A 24,616-nucleotide genomic window follows, 5' to 3' on the forward strand; every position below is an offset into this window, starting at 1 on the left:
CCACCACCCTGAGGGGGACGAGGGCGACGCGGCCAGGACGGCTGGGGGATTCGGTGTGGCCCCTCGCCCTTCCCCGCGCGGCCATTGGGCAGCCTCCGCGGCGCCCTGTGGACGGGGCGGGGCCCTCCCCATCTCCCCTCGGTTTCCCTCCCCTAGTTCCCGGGGTGGGACCGTTGGGAGGCGGGAGGCGTGGAGGGGCTGCCGAGGGGCGTCCGGTTACGTCTCCGCCTTCCTCAGCCTCCGGCCGCCGAGCCGCTGGGTGTGCGGGACAGCAGATCGGGAACATGTTGGCTGCGATCCGCCGGAGCGGGCCTGCGTGGACGCGGGCACTGTTGCTGCAGCTGCTGCTGGCGGGGCCCGGGGGCTGCCTGAGCCGCCAGGAGCTCTTTCCCTTCGGCCCAGGACATGGGGACCTGGAGCTGGAGGCCGGGGACGACCGCGTCTCCCCAGCCCTGGAGCTGAACGGGGCGCTCCGCTTCTTCGACAAATCCGACATCCACTCGGTCTACGTGAGTGCGGCCAGGGGCAGGAGGTGGGGGCGTTCGGGGGAGGGCGTGGGGGGCCGAGCGGGCGTCGGAAGGAAGGCTGGGGCGGGCGGGGGGCGCCCGCGGACCCGGACGGATGTGGGCGTCGTGGGCGGGAACCCGGACCCGCTGGCAGCCCGGGCTCGGGGTGCGGCGCTGGGCTCCCGTCTGCGCCCGGCCCGCCGATGTCTCCCTCCCGCCTGGTCACCGTCGCCCGAGGAGCACGCGGGTCTGGGGAGCTCGCCCCGTCTGCGCCGCCCGCGCGCGCCCTGCCTGACTCAGGGACCCCGGGACCCGGGACCCGGGACCCGGGACCGGGGGCAGGATTTCCTCTCCCGCTGCTGTAGGCGGCGTTGCCGCCGGGAAGTCGGTCCGCGTCTCGCTATTGTCCCGCGCCTTTGGGGACAGAACCCGGTCCGGGTGGAACCAGGCGCGGCCGCAGAGCCTCCGCAGGGCAAGGGCCAGAGATGGGTCGCAGCCGGCGCGCGGGCCCCGGGACTCCCGTAGGTGCCGAGGCAGGAAAAGACCGCCCAACTGGGCTCTCCGCCCCGGGAATTTAGCCGACAGTCCCCTGCGTTTGTGTGTGTGAACTCCGGATGTGTCTCGGCAATGATTCTGCTCTAGAGTGAAACGCGTTTTGGTCCAGAGTTCAGGGCTGGGAAGGCAGGGTCCTCCGGTGATCCAATTTCCTGTAGCCGAGCGTTGTCACCGTGGGGAGCCCCCAGTGGGGAGCGGGGCCAGGTGACCTTTAGCTCCCTGGAGCCTTCTCGGAACCGGCCGGGCCCAAGGACGCTGTCAACTTGGTGAAGTCCTCTCGTGCCGCCGCCTTCCCCAGCCGCGCACCATGTGGATTTCATATAAAGCTGTGCGCATTCCAGAAGCGGGGGGAACAACACAAACAGCGGCTGGATCCTGTCTTGCCCTTGAAATGGCTGTGCTCGTCGTCTGACCGGTGGCAGACTGCGCCTGGACAACACCCACGTGGAGCTTGTCGGCTTTGCCTAAAAAGAATGAGCCCTTAAAGTCTCCACCCACAGAGAGTGTCGCCCTTGTTGGATGACTGCCCAGACCCCGGTGGGCAGTCTGGGGAAGCCTATGGGACCCCTTCTTAGAATAATGCTTGTAAATGTATAAAACAAAATCCACAGGATTGCCAAGGAAATCCATTATGTTGAAAGGCAGATCAAAATATTAAAACAAAAATTGTATGAAGTAATTTTTGTGTTTATTTTTAACCATATTAAATAGCAAGATGTAGCAGTAAATCCAATGGTGGGTCAGCTAATTACTGAACTTTCAAGATCATGAGAACTGTAAACAATACTCAGAACTGCGGTGACTATAACGTGATAGGAGAGCATCTGTGACTTCTATGAGTGGCAGGGTCATTAAGTGCTACTGCTACTGTGCTTTGTTGCCTGCATTCATAATGGAAGGAAGTGCTTATTATCAGTTAGGGGTTATTAAGTGTAAAAATGAAATTTCTTTTGTCCCCTCTAAGTTAACAGACCCACTGAATTCTGCTCATGACCTCCTATGGTGGGTCTTGGGACCCCGAGTTAAGAACGCCTATGTTAAATTTGGGGCCTCCTGCCCTCCTTTACTTGTGGCACCAGACTAACTACATTACATTTTAAAGACCTAGGAAATCCATTGCTAAAAAATGATTCCTGTCAAACTATACCTTCTGGGTCTATTTGGGTTTAATCTGCATTTCAATGAGAAGGAATCCCAGAGCTCTCTGGATCTTATATCTGTGCTACAGGTTGGGTTCCAGGAAGCTGACTCTGAGATGGAGATTAACAGGCAGGTTATTTAATTAGGGTGAACTCCTCAGATCCACACCTATTGAAGGGAGGGAAATGAAGAAGGATTGAGCAGAGGGAGAAGCTGGGCTGCAATACAGTCCCAACAAAGGTCTCAGCCAGCCCCCTGGGAGCTCTGAAGGTGGGATGACCTTTCAGAGCTCTCTCAAGTCTGTATGAGAGGGCTGGGCCTCTGCGCCCATACAGAGATCAGTCATTTGATAACGGCTGCCCTGAAAGGAGGTGTGACCCTTCTCCAGGGAGGCAATCCTCAAAGAGGGCTGACAACTGAGGGCTGCATTCCCAGGAGCGGAAGGCGGATCTGGTGACACATCACAGCATCCACCACTGTTTGTGGCTGTGTGGATGCTCTTTTGAGCTGATGGAAACCCTCACTTGCCCTGAGTGAAAAGATGAATTGACAGGGAGTGTGAGCATGAACTAGGTGGTCTGCACTGTTCTGGGAACTAGACTAGGAAAATGAAAGGAACCCGCACTGAGAAGGAAAACCATTATTGGATGAGTATATCTACTTGTGTCAGGGACTTGCTAGTTTTACATTATTTAATTCTCAGAACAACTAGCCCCCTTTTTTGTTTGCAGGGAAGGATTTGCCCTGAACTAACATCTGTTGTCAATTCTTCTCTCTTTTTTTTTTTTCTCCCCAAAGCCCCAGTGCATGGTTGTATATCCTAGTTGTAAGTCCTTCTAGTTCTTCTCTGTGAGCCACCACCACGGCAAGGCAACTGACATACGGGTGGTGTGGTTACATGACCTGGAAACAAACCTGGGCCGCCGAAGCAATGAGAGCACCAAACTTTAACCACTAGACCATCAGGGCTGGCTCTCGCCCCTTTTTTCAGATGAAGAAATAATAATAATTGGTAATTACCCAAGGCTATACTCCCAGTTAAATGCCCAAACGAGGATTCCAGCCCAAGCCCATGTCTGACTCATAATACATGCAAGCATCAAGCCTCAAACATGTGGTAATGGACATGAAGGATTGTTGTGGGCTAGAACAGTGAGGCAGAACTTTAGAGAGGAGGTTACATGTAAGACTTGAAAGACAGGTCCCATTTCAGTAGATGGACAGGAGGTAGAGAGCCCATTCCAGGTGGGAAGTACTGCAGGGGCAAATGCATGAGGATGGGAACAAGCTTGGCAAATGCTGGGAGAGCGAGGAGTACGATCTGACTGGAGCAGAGGGTTTCTGTTGGAATAGGAGGTTTCTGTCTGGGTAGGCAGGTGGGGTCAGGAGATAGAATGTATCAGCTAGCTTTTGCTGTATAACAAACAGCCACAAAACCTCAGTGGCATATAACAATAAGCATTTATTGCTCATGTGTCTGGAATCAACAGGTGGTGGGCTGATCAAGGGTGGCTTTAGCAGGGGCAGTTGGGGTGATTTGGTTCAGCTCCATGGTTCTCTCATCCTCCACTGCCATTTTCTCTAATAGGGTGGCGATTAGCTATATGTAGCTATTTAAAATTGAATTAATTAAAATTAAATAATATGAAAATTTCAGCCTTTCAGTCACACTAGCCACATTTCAAATGTTCAATACCCTCAAGTGCTTTTTCAAGCCTCTGCTTGGGTCATGTCTCCTAACATCTCATGGACTAAAGCAAGTCACATGGCTGAGCCAGGGTGAGGCAGGTCACCCTACCCATAGTGGCAACAGGCATAGATACAAGGAGAGGTGAAGATGTGGGGCCAAATGATACAATACACTACATAGAGGGTCACGAAAGATGGCTAGAAGGTCCGTGGTTGGTAGGTTAAGCTGTCTGTAGCTGGTCACGAGGCACATATGCCCGTCTCTAGTAAGGTAAGTCTGGCAGTGGTTTGCAAGACAGCATGGACAAATAGGGAGACAGGGAGAGTTTGGGAGCAGCAAAGCCAGTTCCATAAGCTGCTGGTTTATCTAGACATGAGGTGATGAGGGCTCACAAAAAGGGTGGCAAGGAGAACAGAGGGTGAACCTGAGAGGTGATCTAAGTGTCATCAACAGGATTTCTGATCAATCACATGTGGGATATGAAGAAGACAGGCAGGGAGGGGTTCTTAGTCTTGAAGAGTGAGAAAGTGACGAGATGGCTGGGAGGGCTGACTTGAGTGAAAAAGTGTTAGCCAGGTTTGATGCTGTGGCATTGGGGACCAATGAGGTGACCAGAACATGAAGAAGCCCTGTAGCTATTAGACCTTCAAGTGAGCAGTTGGGCTGGGAAGGCAAGTGGACCCCTTGAGACACTGGTTTACAAGAGGAGCTAGGATAGTGAAAAACAAGATGAAAGCTGGTTTCAGAGCCCTTGGAAAGGATACCGTTAGTGATGACCTAATGGAGCAGTTCTTAAAGTGTGGTCTGGGGACTCCTGGGTATCCTGGAGACTTTGTCAAGAAATTCACAAGGTCAAAACTCTTTTCCTGGGCCAGCCCCAGTGGCCTAGTGGTTAAGTTCAGCACACTCTGCTTCGGCAGCCCAAGTTTGTTTCCCAGGTGCCGACCTGCACTCCTCGTCTATCAGTGGCCATACTGTGACAGCAACCCGCGTACAAAATAGAGGAAGATTAGCAACAGATGTTAGCTCAGGGTGAATCTTCCTCAGCAAAAAACAAAAACCCCCAAACTCTTTTCCTAATAATACTAAAATGTTATTTGCTTTTTATACTCCCATGCTCTCGTGTGTATACAGTAGAGTTCACCAGAGGTTACATGATGTGTAATATCTATCACAACAGATTGAATGTAGAAGGTATGAGAATCCAGCTGTCTTCCATCATCAGACATCAGATTGATTTGCAAAAATGTGAAACAATGACACATCTCTCCCTAAGCACTTTTGGGTTTTATTTTCATAAAAAATAATGTTATTTATGTTAACATGTAAGGAATTCATTATTATTTAAGTATTATAAATATTTAAATTTTTCTCAGTTTTAATTCTGATATGATAAATATTGATTAATACAATCTATATAAACACAAACCTTTGGGGGTCTTTAATAATTTTTAAGAGTGTAAAAGAGTCCTGAGGCAAAATGTTTGAGAGCTGCTGATGAAATGGTATCTGAACATTATATACCTCTGCCTTAACTTGAGACATGTTCAAAGGCAGGAGAATGGTACTGCTGGGGAAATGCTCCGTGGCGGAGTGAGGAGCCATCTTCATTGCCAGACTTCCTCCTGTGGCCCATGGCCAACTTCCAACATGATAAGGTCTGATTCTCCCCATGAGATAACCTCTTATTTTGCATGGTGAATCAGCACGGTCCCAGCGCTGAAGCCAGCCATTCTTTGGACCCCATCCTGGATAATGAGTGAGGAATGGGCCAATCTATAAATCTAGTCAGCCAGCTCACTGAGCCATTGGACATTTCACATGAGCTCTGCGGCCTTGGCCAATGAACTGACCTCCCTGGGCAAGAGTTCTTCAAAAACGTAATGAGGTTGTATAGAACAATAAAAACATTTTCTTCCTTTGACTGGAATTTTATCATCTCAGTTTATTAATGCTGATTATCTCATGCTGATCAGAAGCTCTGATCAACTCTGTAGACCAATAGAAGAATTTCTAGAACATGGTTTTATTGCATATTAAATTATTTATGTCTTGATTCATAAAAATGGAGAAATAAATTTAATAAGTTCAATTTGTTTTTGGAAATAAAATCCTTCACGCTATGGAAAAATAATACAAGGAAATCCTTGATAGCAAAAAGATTGTATCTTGACTTGCCTGCCTCTAGTCTCTTGTTCTCGCTCTCTCATCTTATTTCTCTCTTTCTCTCTCTCTCTCACACGCACACAGACACACACATACATCTTCCACAAACAAATTTTTGTTATATCACTTACATACAGGAATCTTTCCTTAAGTAGGGTAAATTTAACTTATCCTTCAAGATCTTCCAACTTTCCTCCACTTTTTACCCTAACTTATCTGCCAATATAGGCTACTCACTTTCTTCAAAACTTGATTCATTCCATCAGTGTTTATCAAGGGATTCCTAGGTATGTAGGAGGCTGTGCTAGGTGCTAGGGCTATAAACTGTGCAAAACACAGCAACTGAATATGACCAGGTCCCTGCCTTCCAGGATGTCTCAGTGTCGTAAGGGAGCCACAGATGAACAGGTGATTCCAATGCCCTGTGCTATGAACCACGATAGAGAAATGACCCCTAGAACTTGGGGGAGCTCAGAGTCTCCATGAAGAACTCCACCCAACCAGTTTCATTCCCTGATGCCTCAGTAGACCTGAGCTAAGTCTAAACTGTACTGTGATCATTGCAAATGTTTCCTTTGCTTGCCTCCTTATATATTCTGCCAGTCCACAAATAGACCATGAGGCCCCTGGAGTCATAGAATATGGTTTGTGTTTCCTTTGTTCAATTTTTCCTTTCTTTGGCGATCTTGCCAACCTGTATGGCTTCACCTGCCTGCTCCATGGCAGTCTCTGGCCGTGACCTCTCTCATGAGCACGGGTCCCAGATTTTCAAAATCATACCATATGTTTGCACCCAAATGCCCATCTGTCACTTCAGGTTCCATGTGGCAGACTGAGAATTACTCACCCTCCTCCACCCCTTAGCTGCTTTCACTACCACTTGCTTTTCCTTGTTAATGGTACCTTATGAGGGTTCTCACACTGCCCTGAGGCTGCATCGCCCTCTTCTCTTCATTCATTTATTCTACAAATACTTATCAAAGGCCTATGTGCCAGGCACTGTTTTAGTCACTTAGAATACAAGTGAATGAAACAAAGAACCCTGTCCTCATTGAGTTTACATTCTAGCAGGAGAGTGGGAGCAGGAAAATAAACAACAAACATAATAAATACGTAAATTACAGTTGTGTGTCGCATAACGATGTTTTGGTCAACGACAGACCGCATATATGAGGTGGTCCCATAAGATTAGCATCATATAGCCTAGGTGTGTAGTAGGCTATACCATTTAGGTTTGTGGAAGTGCACTCTATTATGTTCACACAATGACGAAACTGCCTAACGACGCATTTCTCAGAAGATATCTCCGTTGTTAAGTGACGCGTGACTGTATAGTGTAATATTAGGCAGTATACTACTAAACATCAGGGGTCTGGGATGAGTCTGGAGTTTGGAAGAGAAGCCTGGGCTTTGGATATAAATTTGGAAGTTGTTGGCACATAGATGGTGGTATTTAAAACAAGAGAACTAAATGAACTCCACCAAGGGAGTGCATGTAGATAGAGAAGGAGTCCAGGGGAGCCTCTAACAGGTCAGGGATAGGAGGAGGAGCCAGCAATGGAGACTGAAAGCGGGTGGCCAGTGAGATAAGAGGAAAACCAAGAGAGGGTGGTAGCCTGGAAGCCAAGTGAAGAAAGTGTATCAAGGAGGAGGGAGTGAACCACCATGTTAAACGTTGCTGATGGGCCAAAAAGACGAGCATTGAGGATTGACCACTGGGTTGGGTAACATGATGGTTATCTTGGCAAATCACCGGTTCTTCTCCATTTCACCTTCACAGCAGGCCCTTGCATCTGAATCTTTCTTGTCATGTTGGATATGACACTTTCCAACTGTGTTCAGTTTCTTTAGTGCCCTCCCTCACCCTAACTTCAGAAGAAGGTGGACTCTTGGGCCTGGATTCAGGGCCTCACCCTACCATTATAGCTTTATTCCAGCTTTGCCATAACATTTCCAAGAAAAGTAAAATAGGTCTTACTTTGGCTCTTTGTCCATTCTTTTACCCTACCACTTCCTCCATCTCTTACCTCTCAGATTCTTCCCGTTCTCCCAGGGCCAACACAAGTTCTTCTTCTTTCCTAACTGACCAGTGCCAGCAGAGGACATTGATCTCTGTCCTTAGAACTCTCTGTAACTCTAATACTGTCTGATTTGGAGCTTGATATATTCCCAAATGTTCATGCATCTTAATTATATCTGTTCAGTTGGATTATCAGCAGGTAGCGTGGAAAGAGTGAGGTCTCCAGAGCCCAATAGAAGTGAGTTTGAATCTCTGTTCTACCACACTAGTTGTGTGATCTTGGATAAGTTATCCAACCTCTGTAAGCCTTGGTTTGTTCATCTGTGAAACAGAGACATCGTTGTGTTCCTCATGGAGTTGTGAACATTCGTTGAATTAATATATTTAAACAGCTCATCATGTGGTAAAGTGCTCCAAAACTGTGGGCTTTCTTCTTTGTTGAGAGAAGAGATTATGCCTTTTTTTAAAAAAACCAAAACCTTTATTCTATACTTTCTTCTGTAGTACTTTTGTGCTAGATTATTGATGTAACTTTTGAGAAAGATGTTTCATATGCAACAAGCTAATGCTAGCTCTGTCAAGGCATCGACAAAAATATATCCCTCATATTTTTACACATAATATACTGAACTATAAAATCTGTCACAGTGGAAACTCGCTGGAATTTTTTAATGTGTTGGAAAGTACAGCAAGGCAAAAGAAAGGGTTACATACAAACAGTGTTTAAGCATTCTGGCATATATAGTGTTCTTAGTATAATTGGAGTACAACTTATCTATACCTACACACAAAATATTTCAGAAGCAAATGAAGTAAACAGAAGCACCAGTTCTTTAAATTACTCTTTAAAGTACTCTTTATCACATAGGTGATCAAGTCTCTGTGACAGTTCATCCTATTCTTTCGAAGCAACACTTGTGCCAATAGGACCTGTCAACCCTGTGGTAGTTCTCTATTGAGATCAAGGCTGTTTCTTGAAGCAGCATAGCCAGTTGGTTTTGTGATGTTGCTGGTGTTGTAGTGCTACTCATTGTGTCTTCTATCTGTTGTGTTGGAACACCCAGCATTTCCAATTGGTGTTCACGTTGGTCTGTCAGGGCAAAATCTTTTCAAGGTTCATACCCCTCAATGAAGCATCCATAGACTTAAACACAACGGCCATGGACTTTGTTACCTTGCTCATGGTTTGAACTCTTGCTGCTCCAGCATCAACCCTAGTGCTCACACTCAAGAAACTAATTGCTTGGTTCTTCTGGCGGATTGCATTTTTGGCGTGTATTCTTGGAACTTCTGTATTGCCCCTTTGAATGGCCTTTTTGATCTTGGCCTTTTCTTCTTTCTCATATTTCCTGGCATTCCTATTAAGTTCTTTTACAGTAAACTTCAAGTTAAATAAGTGGTTCTCCATATTTGACACGGTCCCATGACTTTTTTTGAGAGGTGGCAGCCCAGGTTTGGTGGGAGGGCGTCCCATTCTAGTCCTGAGCTGTGGGCTTGCCTGGCTTCCAGAGATTGTGTCTTATTCCTCTTGACATCACTCCTAGAGCTGCCACGCTTGCTGGCATGCAGGAATTGTGTGGATCTGCTGGTCAAGCCCAGGGCCCCCACCATGGTTATGCAGGTTGTTTGCACCACAAAGGCTCTGGACAAGCAGGAGCTGAAGTCCAGCCCACCGGCCACTCACCGAGCCCCGAGCCTCAGAAAAGTCACCTGCTTCTAATTTACCCAAAGGAACCCTGTGGTCTAGCAGTGGCTCTGGTTGAATCACAGCATACTTAAAGTAAGTATTAATTTCTAGTGGAGGCTGAAAAGGAGTTGACCAATTTATAATTGAGGTCAAATCTCTTCATATATCAGCCTTTTGTTATTCCGGGTCTCTTTTATTTATAAAACAAAGAGGTTTGACAAGATTATCTCTAAGGCCCATTTTATCGTGGATCTTTAATATTCGTTGATTGAGTGACCAGATGTTGACTAAGCATATTTACTAGTTCAGGACACTGGATATTATTTATCATAAAATGTAGTAGAATGTTAAGATACATCATCTGTTTATTCAACAAATATCTAATCTGTTGCCTAATATGCCAGGCACAGTGCTAGGCTTTGGAGATACAGATTGAAACCAAACCAGTGTTGTTTCTGCTCTCACAGAGTTTATAGTTTACTGAGGAAGACAGACATTAAACCAATAATTACACCAATAATTGATCAATTGCCACTGTGATAAGTACTATGAAGGAGAAGTTCAGGGTGGGGATATGTTGTGGTGGGACCTGAGCTAGTTGGAGGGGTCAGGAGAACCTTCCCAACCCAGCTGGAACTGAAGGATGAGTAGAGGTCGGCCGTGTGAAAAAGCAGAGGAGGCAGGACGATGATTCACACGGAGGAAACATTACTGCGTGTGAGACCGTGGGAGTGTAGAGGGAAGGAGCGTGGCATGCCACAGCAGAACGAAGCCAATGCGAGTGAGGGCGATGGTGCGAGAAGAACTGGGAGAGCTGAATCAGACCTGGTCACTCTGGCTCAGAGCCTCCAAGGGTTTTCCTTTGCACTTAATGACATCCAGACTTCTCACCATGTGTCGGCCAAGCCCCACATGGCCCAGCCTAGCCCGTCTCTCCACCCTCCTCCCTTGTCCTGTTCCCCTCACACGCCAGGCTCCAGTCACACCAGCCTTCTTTCTCTCCCTCGACCGCAGCCAGCTTGTCCCACCCAGGTCTTGGCAGGTCTCTTCCTCTGCCCAGACCCATGGCTCTGATCTCCCCATTGCTGCGCCTTCCTGTCACTCAGGTCTCAGCCCACATGCAGACCCCTATTTGTGATGTTTGGTTGCGCTCTATCTTGTTTTCATCACAGCATGTATAGCCACCTAAAACTAGTGTATTCATTTGTTTGTTTACTGTTTGTTGCTAGTCTTTTCCTTTAGAGTCTGAGCCCTGTGAGGGCAGGGTCTGGCCTGCCGTACTCAGCACCTTCACCTACTCAGGTACCAGGAGCAGTGCCTGTGGCACAGAGTGGGAGGTCTGCTATGATTTGTTGAATGAATGAATGAATGAATGAATGGATGCTAGGTATTTTTTTACTTTATTCTATGAAGCAGCGGGATGCCGTTAGTGATTTCTAAGTAGATGAGTGACATGATTTATTTTTAAAAGATTCCCATTTTCTTCAACAAATAAATGGCATGGAAGAAAAAGAAGGATGGAGAACTGGCATAGATTAAAAGATTTAAGAGACATATTAACCAAATGCAAGATGAGGACTTTGTCGATCCTGATTGAAACAAAGTGGCGGTAAAAGGACATGTTTGAAACAAGCTGTTTTTCAAGAAGAGATACATATGAAGTAAAAATACTTCAAAAAAGAAAAAATAAATATGCATATGTGTGGAAAGAGTAGATGAAACAGGAACTGGAGCACGATAGTAGGAGCTGATCGTGGGAGCTGATTGATGATATACAGGTGTTTGTGGTACTATTCTTCTGTGCATGTTTGCAAATTTCCCTGTGTGATGCTGCTCACCACTGCCTGACAGCATTCACGCTGCCTGACACCACTCACGCTGCACGACACCACTCACGCTGCCTGACACCATTCACACTGCCTGACAGCACTCACGCTGCCTGACACCATTCACGCTGCCTGACAGCACTCACGCTGCCTGACAGCACTCACACTGCCTGACACCACTCATGCTGCATGACACCACTCACTACTGCATTGCTTGTGAAAAAAGTTGTTCCTGGGGCCGGCCCCATGGCACAATGGTTAAATTCGGTGCGCTCTGCTTTGGTGGCCTGGGTTTGCGGGTTCGGATCCCGGGTATGGACCTACACCACTCGTCATCCATGCTGTGGCGGTGACCCACATACAAAACAGAGGAAGATTGGCCCAGATGTTACCTCAGGGTTAATCTTCCTCAAGCAAACAAAAGGAAGATTGGCAACAAAGTCAGCTCAGGGCAAATCATCCTCACCAAAAAAAAAAAAAATTTTTCCTTAGCCCCTAAGGTTTCTTAACTACTTGGTTCTCAAGTAAATTTTTTTCTGTTCTTTAATTTTTAATTATAGATATTTTCAAACACACACAAACAAGGGAAGAAAATAGTATCATGAATACGCATAGACACATTACCTAAATGTAACAGTTGTTAGCATTTTCCATACTTGTTTCATCAATTTCCCTTTGCTGACGTATCCAAAGCAAATTAGAGTCTTCATGACATTACATCACTAAATATTTTGTATGCACTCCTAAAACATAAGGATATTTCCCTGCATAACCAGCATACTATTATCACACATAACAAAATCCATATCAATTCAGGCCCAGTTGATACCAAATTTCTCCAGTATTCCCAAAGCTGTCCTTTATAGCTAGACTTATTTAGACTGGGGTCCAAAGAAGGACCAAGCATTACATTTGGCTCTCTCTTCAGTCTCTTTTAATTTTGAACAATACCTTCTGCCTTTTGATTCATCAACTTATTTAAGAATCACTGTCTATTGTGCTGTAGAATGCCCCACCTTCTGTGTTTAACAATTTCTTTGTAATGTAGTTTAGCTTATTATTCTATCTCTGTATTTCCTGAAAACTGGTAATCTTTTTTTCTTTAGGAAACAAGTATAAATTTATTTTTAAACTAATTTTTGGAATAGTAATATAATGCAAATGGTTAAAAAAAAAAACCTTGTAAAAACAGTGAAAAACAATGGAATACTACTCAGCCATAAGAAATGATGAAATCCAGCCATTTGTGACATCATGGATGGACATTGAGGGTATAATGCAAAGTGAAATAAGTCAGAGGGAGAAGGTCAAATACCGCATGATTTCCTTCATTAAGTAGTAGATAATAACAACAATAAACAAACACATAGGGACAGAGATTGGATTGGTGGTTACCAGAGGGGAAGGGGGGAGGGAGGAGGGTGAAAGGGATAATTCAGTACATGTGTGTGGTGATGGGTTGTAATTAGTATTTTGGTGGTGAACATGATGTAATCTATGCAGAAATAGAAGTACAATGATGTACACCTGAAATTTTTACAATGTTATAAACCAATGTTACAAACCAATGTTACTGCAATAAACAAAAAATTAAAAAAATAAAATAAAATAAAATGAAAATTGAGGAAAAAAATAAATAAATAAAAATAAAACCTGCTGGGGAAAAAAAAAAAAAAACAGTGAAAAGTGAAGTGTCTTTCCCACCCTGGCCTCCAGCCTGTTCCCCACTAAGATATAATTACTTTTCATGAATTTTTTATCTCCCTGCAGAGAGATTCTCAAATGCACAAACATATGTATGTACACATCCCCCCTTGTTTTATACACCTCCTTGATTTCTTAAATAGCAGCTTTATTAAGATAGAATTCACATACCATAAAAATTCACCCCTTTACAGTGTACACAGTTCAATGATTTTTAGTATATTCAGGGAGTTGTGCAACCATTACCATTATCTAACTCTGGAATATTTTGATCACCTCCAAAACAAACCCCATATCCTTTTGCAGTTACTCCCCATCTGCCCCCCTTTCTACTCCCCAAGTCCCTGGCAACCACTAATCTACTGTCTGTCTCTATGGATTTGTCTGTTCTGGACATTTCACATAAATGGAATCATACAATATGTAGCCTTCTGTTACTGGCTTCTTTCACTGGGCATAACGTTTTCAAGGTTCATCCATGTTGTAGCATGTATCAGTATTTCATTCTCTTATGGCTGAATAATATTCCATTGTTTTATTTGTCGATTCATAAGTTAATGGACATTCATGTTGCTTCTCCTTTTTGGCTATTATAAATAATTCTGCTATGAATGTTTGTGTACAAGTTTTTGGGTGGATATCTGCTTTCAGTTCACTTGGGTATATACCTAGGAGTGGAAATACTGGGTTGAATGGTAACTCTATGTTTAACATTTTGTGGAACTATCAAACTGTTTTCCAAAGTGGCTGCACCATTGTATATTCCCTCCAGCAATGTATGAGGGTTTCAATGTCTCTTTATCCTCACCAACACTTGTTATTATCTGACTTTTTGATTCTAGCCATCCTAGTGGGTGTGAAGTGGTATTTCATTGTGGTTTTAATTTGCATTTCCCTGGTGGCTAATGATGTTGAGCATTTTTTCATGTGCTTATTGGCCATCTGTATATCTTTGGAGAAATGTTCATTCAAGTCCTTTGATCATTTTTTAAATTGGGTTATTTGTATTTTATTGTTGAGTAGATTAAACATTATTTAACAAGAATATTTCATGAATGAAGCCGTATACGTCATATGGTATAACGTTAGGAAGCAACTGATGTCTGGTGATTGCTCTGCTAGCTGCTAGTGTTAAGGAGATGACAGCTAGATCATGTTTGTAAAGTTGTGTTTTTCCCTTTGGAGCAGTGAGCAAGCTATGGGTGACACTTTGGCCTTATGCAACTGTCCCTTGCCCACCAATCTTTTACCTAATATTTTTAGCATCCATTGATGATTTTTGCCTGAATCAATTATTAAATTAAAGATTGCTGAACTGCATTTTATTTTGTTTTGTTGTCAGCTTGTTTGTTTCTATCATTCTTTCTATGTTTATTAGCTAGCATACTTCTGTAAAGAAGAGCTTTCCTGGGGCCGGCCCGGTGGCATAGTGGTTAAGTTCAGCACTCTCCGCTTCAGCAGCCTGGGGTTCGTGGGTTCACATCCCAGGTGCAGATCTACACCACTCATCAAAGCATGCTGTGGCGGCAACCCACGTACAAAATAGAGGAAGATTGGCACAGGTGTTAGCTCAGGGCCACTCTTCCTCACCAAAAAAAAAAGAAGAGAGAGATTGGTGTTCAAATTAAGGGATTGGTGTAATCTAAATTGAGGAAGTACTGGAGCTCCAGTTGGCACAGGTAAACTTCCGACACCTACATCCAAGGTGTCAAGGAGGAGCACGCTTCTCCCCAGAGGCTCAGGGTTTGGGCAAGGCCATCTCCTCCCTTCCCTGATAGTCTCCTGTTCTGCAGTACTGAAGGACACCACTCCCCCTTGTTTGATAGATACAACAGAAGTTAAAATTTAAAGACCTCAACCATTTTTAAATGTTGGAAGGTAATCCCAGGTAGAAATTTCCTGCAGAAGAGATGGGTAACTGATCCAAAGTCTCTCATTAGACATTAACTAGATTAAGTTGAAAATATTGACTCTTTTTTTTTTTTTTGAGGAAGATTGGCCCTGAGCTAACATCTGTTGCCAATCTTCCTCCTTTTTTTCGCTTTTTTCTCCCCAAAGCCCCAGCAGATAGTTGCCTGTCATAGTCGTACGTCCTTCTAGTTGCTCCATGTGGGATGATGCCCCAGCATGGCATAATGAGTGGTGCGCAGGTCTGCACCCAGGATCCAAACTGGCAAACCCCGGGCCGCTGAAATGGAGCGTGCAAACTTAACTGCTATGCCACGGGGCCAGCCCCTGACTCATCTCTCAACTATTACCCACAAGTTGTCCCTTGTTTTTATCTGCTAATTCTTTTGTTTTTATTTCTAATTCAAGCCAGAGCCATTTCTCTGGCTCAGTGGGGTTAATGGAAAAAAATTGCATTTGAACTCGAGAGTTTTGTTCTGGCACTTCTAGTGTATGATCTTAGGCAACTGAAACTCATTTTTCTCAAATGAAGAATGAAGATGATATTATTGCCTACTTTACTAGGTCTAATGAGATGACGGGAGTAAAAATGCTTTCTAAACTGTAAAGTACCATGAAAGTGGGTCAGGCCCCAGGTCCCCTCTGGGCTCTAGGCTGAAGTCAACCTCCCCCTTGATTGTGTCATGGATTTGGCTATTTTGTGGACTTCTTTATCAGGTTTTTCTTTTCTTAGGCCCTTTTAGTTTTCCAGCTTTTTCTAGCTGTCCATCTCATGAAGCTTTGCAACTTCCATGACTTTTGCTCCCAATGTCTCTAAACTAGGCAGCTGAATATACTAACAGAAAGAGCACAGGTTATAGACTCTAGCAGATGTGGGTTCAAATCCCAGTTCCATCACTTGCCAGCTGTGTGACATTAAGCTAAATTAAGTCTCTTGTCATTTACTTGTCTGTTTCAGGTATGCAAAAAGAGCAATGGTTGCATTAAATTTTTAAAAATGCAAACAGCTTTAGTAAAGGGCCTCAAACTTAGCAGACACTCAGTAAATGTTTGCTGCCTTTCCATTCATTACGCTAAATTATTTCACCTTAAGTTCCTGCTTCCTCCCATCCCTGGAGTTTGCTTTTGCAACTCCATGCAATTTCATTGTCTTCTCAGTACAGCTATTTGCATTTCTAAAATCACCCCATTGGTTTCTTATTTGTGCCTGCCTCAAATATTCTGTAACCACATCTGTTTTGAAGAAAGATTTCCCCCACCATTGCAGGCGGCTTTCTGCCTTCGGGACTGCTACTAGGCTCCTGTAAGCTTGACAAGATGCTTGTTGTGTCACTTCTTCAGTGTGCATTTGAATATAAGGAATCTAACCTGTAATTTTGATTTATTGAGTATCTGCATTTAGACTTTTTCCAGTGCTTCATGGAAAAGTGAAGTTCACTTTATCTGTGAGTTCACTTGAAAGATGAACGTGAGACAGGAAGTGCTCTTTTAAATGGGGAACACTCCCCCAATATGAGTTAGTTGCTCTGTCCATCCTCTTCTTAATGCCAGCAGGGTTGAAACAGTTGTACATAATTGGCTCCAGCTGTGGGCCATGTGGTGCTTGGCATTTTCACCCTGGGGTGTTTTGTGATATAATGGACTTGTTCTGCCCCTCGCAGCTGGATAAGCCTGTTGTTTGCTGTGCTGAGTGGATGGACATGTTCTGTAAAGGGGCATTAAGTTGTGCTAGTAACACACTGCGCTGAGGTTTAACTTTGCTAAAGGAACTTCTTTTTTCCAGTGTAAACTGCAAACAAGATTTCAGGGCAGTATTTACATTGGTCAGTGTGCTGGAAGTATCTGTTTTTCAATAAAGAAGTGGTGCGTTACTTATGTCACCAAACCTGGTTCATTTTTGCCCATTGCCCAGAAAACCAGTCACCAAGATGAAGAGATTGCAGCAGAGAGAGGGTTTGAATCACAAGGCAGCCAAGTGAGGAAGCAGGAGAACGAGTCTGAAATCTGCCTCTCAAAAATGGGACTCAGGGATATTTATGGATTAGGGGGGCAAAGTCTGAAATGTGGAGATAGATGATTGGAGGTGAGGAAAGGTGAGGTAATTGATGATCTGGACACGTGTAGTTAGACTTCACGCCTCTTCATAGGATGCGTGTTCACAAAATGGTAGTGTTAGCATGATCAGAGGGTGGAGATTTTAGCCTCTTGATGTCAAAAGGTCACTTATCAGGCATCTCCTCGGGCCCAGTTGACGGGTTGGTGGTCTCAACTGGCTTGAACTGGACAAGGGGTCCTAATTCCTGAAAAAAAGCTCAAACATCCGTTACCATGGTAAGCTAGGTGCCAGCAAGATGTTGTCTATAGGAACCTCGTGGGAGTCGGATAGCATGTTGCCTAAGCAGCACGGTTAACAATGGGTGGGTGAACAACTAAAAGTTATAATTAGTAATTGTTAAAAAAACTTAAGTTACCAGCTACCTAATCATCAATGGCTAACTGTTTACCTGTTTCACTTGCCCCACCAAGAACCTCAGCTAGGCAATATTTGGTTATTTTGGGTTACCTTAAGACGATAATATAACATTATTATTATTATCTCTCTCAATAACTCAGATAGGCTTTCTCAGGAATACATTCAATCCACAAGGGTTTTGAGGTGTGGTCTATAATGAGGAACGTGCTGGTGCCATTGGGAGTCAGGGTACCTGAGCCGAGGCTCCAAGGTCTAATTGCAAAGAGAGAGAGGTGGGCAGACATAAAGGAGCTAGTGGTAAACCCTCCTGGGGACGTCAGGAAGGCTTCAGAAGGAGAAATGGGACTTTGCCAAGGACACGAGCTGAGTAAGGGTCTTCAGGGCAGAGGGGACCATAGATGCAAAAGCCTGCAGTGTTAAGTAGGTGAAACACCGTGGTGAGTTTGGAGAAGTGCAAGCAATTTAAAAGTTTTCTCCAGCACATGTATTTCTACTCCAGCCTCTACTCACCAACATTCAGATCAAAACTAAAATCTGGTCCCATAATCTGTGTAATTTTTTAACTAGCACAAACGTGGCGGATAGAGAGTAGCACTGGCGACTGCTGTGTAATACTTTGGTTTAAGAGTTGTTTCTTTCTGGACTCAGGGCCCTGCACCAGGTGCCTCAAGGCTCTGTAACTTTTGATTAACTTTAATTATGAAATCTGCTTTTACCAGCACCTCTGCTCATTAACACAGTCTAGCTCACTCCATGCAACTAACACTCCTGAAAACCCCTGGTGGGGGGGGGGGGAAGAGGCTGCCAGGAAAGGGTGGGCAAGTCTGGGGAAGGGAGGAATTTAGACAACAAAAACCACAGGCCCTCCTCCTGACAGAGAACATTAGCATTGGCTAATTTATAAAAGCCAGTTGCTCATTTTTGCTAAACTTTAGATCAATCATGTTCATTATCGATTTTTTTTAAAAAAGTTTTATTGTGGAAAATTTAAAACATATGCAAAAATAGAGAGAATATTCAAATGCACTCCCATGAATGCTTCAACAAGTATCAATTTATCGCTTATCTGGTTTCATTTCTATCCCCACCTATTCCTAATATTGCCCCCCTCATCTAAATTGGATTGTTTTTAAGCAAATCTCAAACATTTTATTTCATAGTAAATATTTCAGAATGTATCTCTAAAAAAATGACTTTAACTTATTATTAAAAAATAATAATTCTTTAATATAATTCAATATCCAAATAGGTTCATAAAATGTTTTATTTTACTTTTCAGTTAATTGGATTAAATCAGGATCTAAAGACCATACGTTGCATCTGGTAGATGTGTCTTAGGACTTCTTAAATCTACAGGTCCCCCTCACTTCTTTTTTTCTTGCGATGTATTTATTTAAAAAACTGGGTATTTGTCCTTCAGAGTGCCCCATTTTCTGGATTTTGCTGATCGCATTCTTATGGTATCATTTAACATGTTCTTCTGTCCCCTGTATTGCCTGTAAACTGGTGGTTAGATCTAGAGACTTGCTTGGATTCAAGTTATCAGTTCATATTTATGCAAACTCATTGTTTTAGTAGTCGGTGTCCCACTCCCGTGGGAAGAACCGCAGCAGCACACAATGCTGCCATCCTTCATGTGGCTCACCCATGAGCTCGTGCACTGTCAGGCATTATTTCTAAAACAACCTAGGTTTGCAGGCCTTATCCTGTATGAAACTCCCACCCCACTTCCTGGAGAAAGTTAGGAGAGGAGGGGACTAACACGTGCTAGTAGCATATAAGCTCTGCAGCTGTAGCAGTAACCAAGATGGACACGGTCCCAGTCCTGAGCGAGGCAGTACTGCATGGTAGGGAGAACACAGAGCCAGCGGGCAGACAGTAAATGAAATCATTACAACTGTGGCTGCTCCTGAAAGGAAAGAAATCAGAGGCAGAGATATAAATGGGTGGGTGGGGGGGGAGTCAGGTACTGAGGGAACGGAGGAGGGGTAAATGGGAGGAGTCCATACTGGATGTTGGAGATGCTCTCCTAGAAGGTGTTATTTCAGCTGAGCCCTGGAAGATAAGGAAAAGCCAGTCATGTGAATGCATGAGGGGAGGAAAAGGGGTTTGGGTGGCAGCAGCGATGGAGAAGGTGCCACATACTTGGGAGGTAGGACACACAGGACGTCGTGAGAAAGAGGAAGGAATCAAGGCTGACTCCAAAGTTTCCTGGCTTAAGCAGCTGGGTGAATGGCAGTTATGGCAACAGCCTTGGGCAGCTGGATAGGCAGCTGGAGAGTCTAGTCCCTTTGGAGATTGTACCTGGTTCTGTCCTCCTAGCCTCCTAAGTGACTTTAGGCCCTTCTCTTTGTGCTCCCTGCCCTTCTACTGAATTGCTCCATGGAACTTTAAAAAGATGGGGAAAAGGAACAAGGCTAGTAGGAGCATCATGTGCTTGCCAGATTTGTAAGATGAGACCGGCACCAAAGTGAAGGGAATATTGTTCATCAAGTCTGTCAATAATTGGTATATCTGAAAAAAAGTTTACTGGGGAGAAGTTAAAAGCTAAGAATCAAACGAAAATTCTGGATGTTCTGTATATGACATTTATCTTTGATGTCATCTTTCTCCATTATCACAGACAATTGAGTTGAATGTGCTGTAAAACTGGCTGAGAAACGATTTTCCAACACTAATACTAATGAAGGTTCTCTGGTCTTTGTCCAAAGCATTTGCAGTGCTTCACGATACTTGTCTAAAAACTCGGTTCCTAAAGCATTCCCTGTGAAAATAGAAACATGCCTGCGCCCAGTTTCTAAATAATAAAAGACACCAGGAGTGTTTTCAAAATTGTTGGACTGACTTAAATTTCACTGGAAAACAGCTTTTTAAAACTAAGTTGTCTGTATGTGGCCTCCGTGTGATCACTTCCCACTAGCAGCCGGTAACTGCCAACTTCTGGTGGCTTGAGAAAGCGAGCTGTTTCCCACGCTCCCACACGTAAACCCCATTGGGATGTTTGTGCTGGGAGATGTTTGGGGGGTTGGGGAGGAGAAGGGGGTGAGAGACCAGCTGGGCGGAGCTCCTTCCCTGAGTGCCGTCTCTGCAGCCTGTCAGCGTATTCCAGAAAATCACTCCTGGTGCCAGCTGATGATGGAAAGCCTGTCACCTAAACAGTTACCAGCCCACGACGTTTGGTAAAAAGGGAGGGTTTGCTAAGTCCACACTTAACCCTCCAAATTCTCCTTCCTTTCCCTTCCTGGTCCCAAATCGGCTCCGCCACATTGAACCCTTTTACCCGGCTCTTGGCACGTTGCAAGGGTTTGGTCTTAAGTTCCTCTCCTTTTTTTCTGCCCCTGCCCCCTCCTCTAGTAATGAGGTCTGAAGTGACTGCAGGATAAGGCTGTGGAGGAGGGGTAAGGGAAATAAGTGCCCTGGAAAACACACAGGCCTTCTAATCAACTCCTGAATTGTTGGCAGGCTCTTTTTTCGGATTTGTGTTTTTCCGATCCGCCACCTCTTAAAGTGCAAACTAGGGTGCCGTTTGCAAAATCTCTCCCATTTGATTAGGGATTTTGTTTTTTTTTAATTCACAGATTCTTGAAGTAAAAAGACCATTGGAGTGGTGTTCTTTCTCATCAGTGGACTATGCACTAACAAGGAAGTGAGAGGGGGTAAAGCCTCATTCTTAGCATGGCTTTGCAGAGGGCCAGCACCCCCACACTATGGGGCTGTTTATCCCTTTCCCATTTTCCCAAGGAGTGTGGGTTTTAGCTGAATAAGAACAGTGATATCTTTTTATAGGCAGTTATAACTGATTTCAAGAAGGCTGTACGCATAGTAATTAATAGGGCCAATTAGTCAGGCTCCCTGGGCTCAAATCCCAGGGCTGCCACTTATTGGTAACTTTGGACAAATTGATTCACTTACCTCATTTTCCCCATCAGAAAAATGTGGATAATGGGAGTACCTAGTCTTATGGAGTTCTTCTGAGGATTAGATGTTAATAAGATGCCTGCAACATGGTAAACAGTCAATAAATGTTAGCTGTTATTCTAACACATCAAACTATTCAATATAATTAATGATACTATAATGTCCCATTCAAATTTACTTCTTGACACTTTACTTATTGTATCATCATCTGTTTGTGTCCGTCCTTCCCCATATCCTTCTGGACTGCGGGTTCCTTGAAGGCAGAGACTGTGTACTACCCATTTTGGGACCCACAGTACTCAGCACAGCCCTGGTATGTAAGGATTACTCAGTTTGTTGAGTAAATTAATGAAGGCTTTAATAATGAATTGTGTTTGAATGGTGCTTTGCAAGATACAAAGCACGCACACACAGGAAGCCTGAGACTCGAAGTTTAAGATACTTGCCCAAGGTCCGGTGACCTGTATGTGCCAGAGTCAGGTCCTATGGTTCTTCCCTTATGCTCCTTCTATCAGCCATCCTGCCTAGGAAAAGATGCTGAGTTTTACAATTCAAGATCATGTCTTTCTCCAGTTCTGTTGTGTTTGACATACTGTGGCTACCTGTGATAGTATCCTATGACTGGGAGCTCAGTCCCCCTGAGGATGTTGTTTCTGCACTCCTTTTAACTATGCCTGGTTTTGTGCAGGTCACCACAAATGGCATCATTGCCATGAGTGAACCCCCAGCCAAAGAATCCCATCCTGGGCTCTTCCCACCGACCTTTGGAGCAGTCGCACCTTTCCTGGCAGACTTGGACACAACAGATGGCCTCGGGAAGGTTTATTATCGAGAAGACTCATCCCCCTCTGTCACTCAGCTGGCAGCAGAGTGTGTCCAGAGAGGGTTCCCAGAAGTCTCTTTCCAGCCCAGTAGCGTGGTGGTCGTCACATGGGAATCCGTGGCCCCCTACCAAGGGCCCAGCAAGGACCCTGCCCAGGAAGGCAAGGTAAGCACCACCCAGGTACAAGTGCAGAGAGTGAAACAAGTTGACATTGTACACTTTGGTCTTCTGGGCGTGCTACTCTGATGTACATCATTCTCATGCTAGTGATAAAGATAAGACATCCAAAGCAAAATCCAGTAGGCTGGTTATTGCAGGTCTGAAACTTCTAAAACCTTATCTGCAAGGCTACATAACTGTGTTTTGATGATGATTAGATGTAAAGTAAGCCAGTTCCTGAGAAGACTGATACATGGCAATAATAGAGTTGATAAATTGCATCCCCTAGCTGCGCTCTTTGGTGGTGGATAGTGGGAGGTAATTTCTAGTTAAATAGAGAAGTTATTAACATGAAGTGAGAGGTTAAAATAACCAAGTGGTCCTGAGGAATGTGAATAAATAAAGACAAGATCCACACTCTAGTTGGGGCGACAAGAACCATTTGCACCATGTGAGTGGTTCAGAACCAAGTGTAATCATTCTCCAGGGGTGGGTGTCTCTGCGGGCGCAGTGGTCAGGAAAGGCTGTAAGGGTGTGGAGAGCTTGGACTTGTCCTTGAAGGAAGGGGAATATTTGAGTAGGTCAAGAAGCCATCTCTAGATCTGAAGTGACTCTTTGGGACATGCCTCCATTCCTCCTTGGAAAAATAATTTTGCTACACCACTATTTAATTTTTATAGGATTATGGGGTAGGGAGAAACTTGAAAGGTCCCAAGCACTCCATTTAAATGGGAAATGTTCCAGGCTGGTAGTTCCCAAAGTGTGTACCACAGAACACTAGTTCTACAAGACAGTCCTTGAGAAAAAGGCCTCCCCTGGCCAAATAAGTTTGGGAAATGCTAAAACTATTATCTCCCTCTTGGTGACTCACTCTGGTGACTCACTCTGAAAATTCCTACTGTAAAGAAACTTGCTTAATTTTGTTTAATTTAGCAGTCCCCAAACCTTTTGGCCATATCCTTTTTTCCCTCCCAAATAAAACACATTACATCCCACAGAACACACTTTGGGAAAGTCTGTTATGGGCCTGCATGACACGTTTTGCTTTGCCACCTGTATCTGACTGAGTGGTGTACTTGAAAACTGCTTAAAACCTTAACTTTCTCGAAGTGTGTGTCTGTTTCACTTGAGTGATAAACACCCATCCCCTTGTACAGAGCCCTTGCCTGCCTCTTGGGCCCAATCTCCCTTTACCTCACTTCTCTGCACCCCCTTTGCAGCAGCTGAATCAAATTATTTGCAGTTCCCTAATCATGCTTATTTATTCATTTATTTATCTACCCACAGTATCTTGCACTTGCTGTCCTCTCTGCCTGTGATACCCTCTCCCTGACTCTCACTCCTGCTTGTTCATTCAGACTCAGACAGCCTCCTCCACCCCAGCTCCTCCCAGCATCGGGCACTTCTTCCTATGGCTCCTCTAGCACTTGCAAACAACTCTATTTTAGAATTGATCCCCTGGTTTTGCAATGTTTTGTTCACATGTCAGTCTTCCCATCTAGACGGTAAAGTCTCAAGTGCAGGGACCACAGCCCTTCATATGTTATCTCACATAGTCCTCCTAACATTGCTTTGAAGTAGGTGGTTTTATCTCCATCTTACAGATTCAGAAATCGAGGCGTAGAGAGCTTAAGTAACATGCCCAAGATCACACAACCAATGATGAGTAGAGCAAGGATTTAGATCCAGATCTGTTTTCTTCTAAAGCTCATGTTCGTTCTTACTGTATGGTGCTTGGGCTCAATGAATATATGCTAAATGATGACTGTGGTTGAATATGTTTAATGGCCATGGAAACAAATTGTAAGGGTAAGAATTTTCCAAGTTACATGAGATTTAGGCTACCATCTGGAGGTACCATCTCTATAATTTTGGGTTAACTCTAATTAATTAGAAAATTTCATGTTGACATAGCCTTAGAGAGATTTAAGTGGAGCTATCCTGGAATACTTGATATTTACTACAAAAGTACTTCTTTTAGAATAAAGTGAGAATATGCCATCTCTGTACTTTTTATATATAGTTGGGAGAACAGCACATT

General features: G+C 44.3%; 1 protein-coding gene and 1 pseudogene across 1 annotated transcript in view; one reads left to right on the top strand and one right to left on the bottom strand.

Annotated features, from left to right (window-relative positions):
• Positions 1 to 214: 214 nt before the first annotated feature.
• The window catches only part of NID1 (nidogen 1), an 83,634-nt gene continuing 59,232 nt past the window's right edge, over positions 215 to 24,616 (top strand). The window contains exons 1-2 of the mRNA XM_004432391.3: positions 215 to 509; positions 22,282 to 22,581. Coding sequence (XP_004432448.1) covers positions 285 to 509; positions 22,282 to 22,581 — 525 coding nt within the window. The 5' untranslated portion in view covers positions 215 to 284. The remainder of the gene's footprint in view (positions 510 to 22,281; positions 22,582 to 24,616) is intronic.
• LOC106802187 (charged multivesicular body protein 1B2-like) lies at positions 729 to 9,491 on the bottom strand (annotated as a pseudogene).

The sequence above is a fragment of the Ceratotherium simum genome, chromosome 6, assembly GCF_057802395.1.
Source record: "Ceratotherium simum simum isolate JZ-2026a chromosome 6, ASM5780239v1, whole genome shotgun sequence".
In the NCBI taxonomy this organism is placed as follows: Eukaryota; Metazoa; Chordata; class Mammalia; order Perissodactyla; family Rhinocerotidae; genus Ceratotherium; species Ceratotherium simum.